This window comes from Pundamilia nyererei, unplaced genomic scaffold, assembly GCF_000239375.1.
Source record: "Pundamilia nyererei isolate P.nyererei 1_Seehausen unplaced genomic scaffold, PunNye1.0 scaffold00278, whole genome shotgun sequence".
Lineage (NCBI taxonomy): Eukaryota > Metazoa > Chordata > Actinopteri > Cichliformes > Cichlidae > Pundamilia > Pundamilia nyererei.
The window spans coordinates 544501-553868 of NW_005187679.1; the positions used below are offsets into that span (position 1 = coordinate 544501).

Genomic DNA, 9368 nt, shown 5'->3' on the forward strand with positions numbered 1-9368 from the left:
ACACACACACACACACACACACACACACACACACACACACACACACACACACACCATGAAGAGGCCAGTAGGAAAACAACAACCACCAAATACTTGCAGAAAGTGAGGCAAGTCCTGAGGAGTCAGTTAAATGGGAAGAACAAGGTCCAGGCAATAAACACCTACGTCCCTGCTAGTCGTCAGATACCCTGCTGGGATAATCAACTGGCTGAAAGTGGAGATCAAGCCCCTGACATCAAAACAAGGAAGCTCCTTATCATGCATGCAATGTTTGTTTGTTTTTAATATACACCTTTAAAAACTAATGTTAGTCAACATACAACATTGTCAGATGTTATGTAGGCCAAACAACAGACACGCAAGTGAAAAATCTGTCAATGATGATTTTTCACTTGTTGTTTGTCCAATAAAATATTTGGTTCTTGATTGGAAGTTGTTGACTGTCGACTGTTCACAGTTTATTTAAGATGGTGCTGCTTGGTGTTTCATTGTCTAATGAAAAGCAGGTGTGCTCGAAACGTCACTAGATGTGTGCAGAAGTGTGCAGAAGTGTGCAGATGTTAATTTTCCTTTAATCATCCTATTTATTGTTATTTGGTTTTTTTTTTAAAATGGCTCCAATGATTGAACCAATCTATAAACCCCAATCTTAATCTTATAATCTTAAGATTTATGATACAGACATGAATGAATGAGTTTGTGCGTTTTATGGACTTTCAGGGTGCAGGAGGCTTTTTTGTTTGTTTGTTTTGTTTTCTCAATACAACAAGTTAATCACATTGTTCAGTGCTACTTTGAATTCCTGTTGTCTGTGGTTAATTTTCAAATCTGATTAGAGGTACTGATAGGAGAGCTCACAATCTGCTCATTAGACACTTTATTCAGCAGAGTCAAACAAATGTCATAGCTGACATAATGAAATAAAAAGCAAAACACCGTATTTTCCAGACCATAAGGCGCACTGTCGATGAACAGGTCTGTTTCCATACATAAGGCGCACCAGATTATAAGGCGCATTAAGTGAAACAAAACAGATAATCAAACTTAACTCAACTCATTCTTCTTGCTTCCTCCACTTCCGTACCATTGACTCATTAATGCAGAATTGTCTCGCAGCTGCTCTATTCTCATGTCGTTTCAGTATATTAATGACTAACCTTAGCTTATCACATACAAATTGATGAAAGAGGGAAAAACATGTAATTCATGCACCATTTATAGCGCTATACCCAGGGGTTAAACAGGGCCAAAAAGATCTGGAACGGCATTTTTGTTCTGTTTATCCTGCAGCTTAGTGCAGGATAAACTGGTTTGCTTGCCATCAGAGATGGGCAGTAACGCGTTACTGTAATCCGATTTTTTTTTTTTAAGTAACGAGTAAAGTAAGGGATTACTATTGCAAAAACGGTAATTAGATTACCGTTACTTTCCCGTAGGAACGCGGCGTTACTGCGTTACTAAAACTGTGATTTATTTTGCGAGAATGTCTCACGACAGTGACGTAAGCGAGTGCGCCGTTAGTGACAACAGCTGTGTGCAGATCAACAGTGGATCATATATCGAGTGCGGGAGAGAGTATGAGCGTGCAGCGTTTCAAGAGTGGACGTACTGACCTTACTTTGAGTTTGATTCCATAAAAAGTGACAAAAACATTCGTGTCCGTTGTGCGTGGGAAGAAAACTTCTTTTTACAGCGAAAAAAAACCCTAAACTTCTGAGCAAGCACCGAGTGCGCTACGACGTAATGGGAAATTCACAGAGAAACTCGCGGATTCTTCAACTGACCGCTGCGGCACACCTGCACCAGGGTAAACCTCCGCCTACCCCACTCCTGCTTTACAGGTGAAAATAGAGCAACAGGACTGCTAGTCTGTGACTTTTTTTATTTTCTGCTGTGTTTCACTTGCATCTATTTGAAAGACTGAGTGTAAACACAAATAAATATTTTATGTTATGTGCTGGAATGTGCAGAAAATAGGTTTATATGTTAAACAAATTTCTTCCAGTCAGAGAATGTTGCATATAATTAAATTTTTGCTTGATGCATAAAGTTAAAAGATTAAAACTAATAAAACAAGTTTTAAAAAGAGACTTTTCCATTTGATTACATTTTGTATGATGGATTATGCAGAAAAAGTAGAATTGGGCTGAAAGATCTATCACTTTATCACCTCTTCAGGTTGTAAATCGTGTTTTTAAAAAGTAACTAAGTAACTAAGTAATTAATTACTTTTGAAAATAAGTAATCAGTAAGGTAACGGGATTACTTTTTTGGGGAAGTAATCAGTAATTAGTTACTGATTACTTTTTTCAAGTAACTTGACCAACACTGCTTGCCATACTGTGGTGAACTTACAGTAACGGACTGTGTTGGATTGCTGCACAGAGGCCGTGGTGTTTATGGTCAAAGTTAGGTTACATCAAGTGTAGCAGGGACGAGTTTGGATTTAAAGTGCTTAGATTAATTCACAGAATTCTACATTTACATAGGTGAAGTACATACTGTGGTATAAAGACAGCAGCACAGGTCAGCTGATCACACCATGAATATAAGAGTAAAGATACTGAGTTTTGACTCTTTACCCCACAGTGAGCCAGTATAACTGATTCTAGGTTTCCCCACACCTGCTGAATTCCAGTTTAACACCTGATTATTTTTTTCCAATATAAAGACAAACACATCCCCAGCTTTAAGTGCAAATAACATATGCACAATATTTCTGGTTTTAGCAATGATGCTGGGACAAAACATACTGACGTGAGAAATTATTTAAAGTATGGACACAACAATTTGTACAACAGAATAATATTCTGATTCTCGTGGAATATGTTTAAATTCTGAATAGAAATTAGAAGAATATATGAAATGGAAAACATGGTGGTGCTGCTCCTTCAGCCAAAACAAGTAAAAGGGAGAAAAACCCGGAAAAAACATTTCACTGTGTGTTGTACTAGTTATAACTACATGTGACAAATAAATAAAGAATTGAATTGAACCCTGATCTGAAAGGGACTGAGAAGTGTTATAAAAAAGACACACAGAAGAAGAAAAAATGTACTGTTGAGAGAAGTTGGTTAGGGGCTTTCCACTGATTTCAGTATTTTCTATCAAGCAGGTCTAGCAAATAATTAGAACAGAAGACAGGATTTCTCTTTACATTTAAGCAATGGACGTTGAAGTATTCACTATTATGCATTCAGTTTGTGTGTCTGGCTGTAACGGTCACCCTCAAGCAGCTCACCTGGCAGGCATTGTACAACAGCTGGTGCTCAAACTTGCGGATATTGAGGATCTGCTGGAACATCTCGTAGAGTTGCTCTTTACTAAGGATGAGCTCTGAAACAGCACTTAGGTGTGCCCTCTGTGGTTGGCGCCACAGGTCCTCATCCCCTCTGTAGATAGCATCATACTTTGCAATCCAGGAACTGAGCACAGTCTCTTTGCTCAGCCCATCGATCTCAGGAAGGCTGCGGACACGGCGCTCAATGTTTTTCTTGAAAACCTCACGAAAGTCATTAGCTGAACAGCCACCGCTCTGAACCATCCGGGAAATACGCTCACTCTTTAGGAAGCCCTGCAAAGGAAAGACGGCATTACAATAATCTAAACGCGATTGCACAAATGCATGAATAATTTTTTCTAGTTCAGCAGAGGAGAGCATATGTTGCAATTCAGAAATATTCATTAAATAAAAGAAACAGGAACAAGCCAAAGATTTTACATGAGAGTTGAAGCCCAAGATTTCAAATGCTGGACTTAGCAGTGGGCTCTCTGTCTCCTTAGCTTGGTCATTGTGGGCTAACTGCACTGAAACCTGAACATCCACCTGTTAGCTAAAATATTGGGATTTGTACAGCACTTTATAAAGGACCATATGGAGGAGAGCCTGTTTGAGCCAGGTGCACTGGCGTTTCAGCGGACGAGCAAAAATAAATAAATAAATAAATAAACACCGTCCCTCTGTGTTGGACTTCTCCTGGTCAGTTGGACAAACCAACCAGGGCAAGCAGCTGACAGAGCATATGTCCACGAGATCCAATCAGCAGTTTTATGCAATTAAACAGTCTGTCTATTCTCAAGCATATCCAAACAGTTTACCACAAACATGAACAGGTTTCTTACCAAAGCACAAGGGTCAGTTCTTTGTGCTGATGTCCAGGATGTTGAAAAACAAACAAAAAAAAAACAAAAACAAAAAAACCCAACTCCTTAGTATAGGTTCCTTCACTTTATATTTGGATTTCACTTTTTCTCACTTCTAGTGTGGTAAATGGCCTGTATTTGTATAGCGCTTTTACTAGTACCTAAGGACCCCAAAGCACTTTACACATCCAGTCATCCACCCATTCACACACACATTCACACACTGGTGATGGCAAGCTACATTGTAGCCACAGCCACCCTGGGGCGCACTGACAGAGGCGAGGCTGCCGGACACTGGCGCCACTGGGCCCTCTGACCACCACTGATATGAATCAGTATCAGTGAGGTAAGAATTTCTCAATAAAAACAAGGAAATAAGGTTTCCAAAAAGTATAGCAGCTCTTGTCGTTTTCTCCTTCTCTGTTTTTGTCCATCACATACATCTATTTCCCTACAGACATGCTGATGGATATCAAGATTTCTGATCATGCTATGTAAGAAACATACAAAGCCTATTAGTCTGTTAGCAGCAACCAAACCAACCAACAGCAGACCAACAAACCTAGTGAGGTCATTTAGTATTCGCACAGGATGACACTACAGATTCTCTGAAAGCTATAACTTTAAACTTTATTTCTTCAATCCAACTTCACATAGTGTTAAATCTATAACTTTTTTTTAGACCAGTCATTTGTCTTTAAAGACAAATGCATCAAAACGACACTGTCAAGACTTAAGATGACGTATCAGTAGACAGCGCCTCGCCGAGACCAAAGTTTTAATTTGCGTTAAAAGTGCAAACTTCAAACTCTATACCAGTTTTTAAATTGTGTTGACAGGCCAACAAAAACTCAAGTTCTAAAAAAGAATTTCCAACATAATTTTTCGCAAGTACTGTTGTCACATTTACTGCAGGAACACGTGAAAAATATTGGACTTTCCAAACACAGCGCTCACCTTGCTAGTGGAAAAATCCACCACATTAACAAATAAAATAAAAAACACTATGTCAACCCGTGGTTAGTTGGTGTGTGTGTGTTCTACTTTGTACAGCACTTTGGTCAACCTGTGCTGTTTTTTTTTTTGTTTGTTTGCTTTTGTTGTTTTGTTTTGTTTTTTTTAAACACGTGCTTATGAATAAATTGATTGATTGATTAGTAACAAGCCATTCATTTTTGGAACAAGGATGCATCTAAAATGCATCTAAAAGAAACTTCCTTTCTTTCATCACAGCTGTCCTGTGCCAGATGTTCTATTGACCCACTGAGAGAGGCATCATTTTAGAAACATCAGGAACACTGAAGCTGAAGCTCATCGCAGGGATCAAGGACTCATGATCTTCGCCAGCAGCTCCCTCACAGGGAAATCTTAAAAGCTCCACCATAGGCCTGCCCCCGAAAATGGATAAACCCAGCATTTAATCAACACTGTGATGGAGACTTGCTTTACATATAATTTGTACTCATTCCTGTAGAAAGTTATATGTGTAAATATATATTATGCTCTACACTACTAGCAAAACACAGTTTGGAAGAATTGTAGATTAAAGTTTTTAGTTCAACATAAAAGTGATGACCTTTGACCTGTATCAGGTTTAAATTGTGTCAGAGAAAATCTCATGTCGTCTTCATGGAGCTGACTACATTCAGTGTTTAAAACAGAAGCTCTGCAGGTCTGAAATCAGCAGCTTTGTGAAACACCAAACTGAGGTCCCGTTAATGCTGATATCCAATGATGCTCTTTCTCTGCATTTGGCATGTGGAGGAGCTTTACCTCCTCCACACTGTCAGTGATGATTTTCTGTTGCACATTGAGAGTAAAGATTTCATCCATTAGGAAGTCAAGAGACTTTTCAATGTCCTCGACTTCTCAGCTGTCCAAGTCCTCCTCATGTTACTGGTGCCTGTATTTTCAGTTGTCAACATGTCATTATCATTTTCGGTACTTTGCATACATTTGTGATTTGTATGGAAGTTTATTTTAGCATACTGCTTTAGGTCTTATTGCCCGTTATTTGATTTCTATATTAGTGTGATGACCCACTGCACCCTGCCTTCCTTTTGGCTCATGTGTGTCTTGTTAGCAGGCATTGGAGAGGTGGAGTTCCCGTTTACAATCAGTGACACTGGCAACACCTGGGCCAGTGTACCAGGACTCTATATAAAAAAGCCTTTAGGGCATAGTTTTAGTTGGCTCTGAGACACCAGGTTGGACTCTGGCTGCGTTAGGTTTGGTTTTTGCTTTTGACACTATTACATGCATCATCTTCCACTCATCCATTCCTTCACACACTACTGATGGTACTGATTACACACACCACTGTTTGTTTTTGACAGTAGGGTTTCTTTTCTGTTTTATTTGTTTTAAAAGAATAAAGCAGCTTGGAATACATTCCTAACCACGTCTGGGGTTTTCTTTGTCATGACCGTACGGCCCGGTTCGTGACAAGTGGGGGCTCGTCCATTTGGGTTTGATTTGATGGTTGCTGATTTGGTTTTGGTTATGTGGATCTGGTCTCAGTATGGTGGGTTTGTTGCTTGATTTGTGTGGTGCCTCAGGTTCATGTGGCATCAAGTAGGTGTGACTTCTTAGCAGTGATTGCAGGGTTCTCTGGGGTGGTAAGTGTTTTGTGGAGTCTCCCTTTGTAGGTGCAGCAGCGTGTTCCTTTTGGACTCGGTTTGGTTTTTTGGTTTGGTTTTTTTTGTGTGGTGTGCGGTTAGAGCATTCGTCTCGGGGACACTTCCAGGGCTGTCAGGTGAGTACCCAGCTTGCTGGGGGCCTAACCAGGTTACTGGGTTGAGTGTTTAAAGAGCCTGCCGCTAATCTGCATGAAGACTAGGGTTATGGTGTAGGCAAGTTGGGGTAGGCAGGTTAGTAAGGGGGAGATTTCCACTTTAGCGAGAGATGTTTGTCTTTCGGGGCACAATTTGACCTGGGGAACCACTGTTTTTTTGCTTGTTTGTTTTCTGCTGCTTTTTTTCTCTTCCTCCTCTTTCCTTTGCTGCGCTCTTTGAGCCTTGCAGCATCATGGCAGGTATAGAGGAGTTTGTTGCTGCACCTTGTGAGGATTTCCTGGATCGCTGCACTAAGGACCAGCTGTTGAAGGTTGCAGGTGAGTATGATCTTGATTTGAGTGGGCTTGGGGATAAACGTCGCAAAGATACTGTGAAATCTGCGGTTAAGTTGCAGTTAGTTGAAAAGGGTGTTTTGGTGGCTGGGCAACAGAAAACTGGTCAGCCAGTAACTGTGCCATTGGGTTTTTCCGGGAAACTTGACTTTTGAGCAGCAAAAGGAGCTGATGTCATTGCAAATTTCTTTTGAAAAGGAAAAGCAACAGTTGGAGCTGGAGAAACAGAAGATGGACATGGAAAAACACAAACTGGAGGCTGACAAGCAGGTGGAGATTGAAAGGTTGCGACGGGAGACTGAGCAGGCAAAGACAGATTTGCAGAATACTTGTTTAACTTTGGTTAAAGAGGGTAAGCTTTCAGGGGACGTCTTGTTGAATGAGGGGCGTTCATCTTTGTCATCTCCTGATATGGTGAGCAATTTGCGTCTCTTACCTAAGTTTAATGAGGAAGACCCTGATGTTTTTTCTTTTTCTTTGTTTGAACGTGTCGCAGAGGCAGGAAAGTGGTCAGATTCTGAACGGATTCTGCTTTTGCAGTGTGTGTTGTGTGGGAGGGCGCAAGAGGCATATGCATCATTGGGCAGTGATGGTTTGACGTACAAGTCTGTTAAGGACTGTGCTGTGTTGAAGGCGTATGAGTTGGTCCCTGAAGCTTATCGTCAACGGTTTAGGACACCGGAGAAGAAGGTTGCTCGGTCACATTTGGAGTTTGTGAGGGAGATAACGAACCATTTTAACCGCTGGTGTGTGGCTTCCGGGGTCAATAATTTTGAAGGCTTGTGTGATTTAATCATTCTGGAACAGGCAGGGATGTGTGTAATTATTGTCAGGAGTCTGGTCATTGGAAGGTGAATCGTCCCATCCTCCTGGCAAGAGACCGCTCTGGGGAGGGGGGGTTAAACAGGGGAATCCTATTGCCCTAGCTGCAAGCCTTCCTGTTCCTTTGGGTTTGGACAGGGGGTATGGTGAGTACAAGGAATGTGACATGTTTGACAGGCCTAGGAAGTCTTTGATGCCTGTCTGGGGTGGGTTTGTTACCCTGCCTGGGGGGCACACGAAAGTCTCAGTTAGGATCTTGAGAGACACTGGCGCTGTCAACTCTTATGCTGTGGGGTCCATTCTCCCACTTTCAGATGAGACAGCTACTGGGGATAAGATCCTTATGCGAGGAATGGGGATAATGGTGGTTCCGGTTCCGGTGCATAGGTTGAACACTGAGGGCGAATTGGTACATGGTGAGGTTTTAGTGGGGGTTAGGCCTGCATTGCCAGTGGAAGGGGTGGATATCATTCTAGGTAATGATTTGGCCGGAGGTCGGGTGTGGGGAAAGGTGTCATCAGCACTAGTAGTTACGGATTCGCCTTCCAGGTTAGATCAGTTGGATAGTGCCGGCAGTCGTCACTTCTCTTACCCGGCCTGTGCTGTTACACGGGCAATGAGTAAAGGTGAGTGTACAGAAGCCGCTGTTAAGGATGAACCTGTTTTACTGACTTTGCCAGCTTCGCCTCTGGATGTGCCCCGCAGTGAGTTGATGAGTGCGCAGAGGGCTGACCCATCCTTGGAATGGCAGTTGGAGTCTGTGTTGTCAGCTCTGGAGGTGAAAAGTGTGGCTGGCTATTTTTTGCAGGATGGTGTTCTGGTGAGGAAGTGGGTGCCCCATGGGGAGGACTTTGGGGGGGGATCCAGTGTTCCAGGTAGTAATTCCATCAAAGTATCGTGGTCAGGTGTTAAACCTAGCTCATGATAGGTCAGGGCACTTGGGTGTGCGGAAGACATATGACTGAGTTTTGCGTCATTTTTTTGGCCACATTTGAAGAAGGATGTATCAATTAGCATCGCAGAGATGCATTATTATTGTGCTTAGGAAAGTTGCCCAGCTGCCTAGTTTTGTGACATTGTATAAAACTTTCATGTTTAATGCAGCATTTATACAGTAGGACTTGTTGCTTTTTACATTGTTGTTTGCAGTGTGTCTCCATTGTTTATATGGCAACCTACAGTGGGGCAAAAAAGTATTTAGTCAGCCACCGATTGTGCAAGTTCCCCCACTTAAAATGATGACAGAGGTCAGTAATTTGCACCAGAGGTACACTTC

The 9368-nt window shown here is 41.7% G+C and overlaps 1 protein-coding gene across 2 annotated transcripts in view; it reads right to left on the bottom strand.

Annotated features, from left to right (window-relative positions):
* cadps2 (Ca++-dependent secretion activator 2) overlaps window positions 1–9368 on the bottom strand; it is a 174761-nt gene that overhangs the window by 142464 nt on the left and 22929 nt on the right. For both annotated transcript variants that reach the window (XM_013915256.1, XM_013915255.1), the window contains exon 3: window positions 3242–3574. In XM_013915256.1, coding sequence (XP_013770710.1) covers window positions 3242–3574 — 333 coding nt within the window. The remainder of the gene's footprint in view (window positions 1–3241; window positions 3575–9368) is intronic.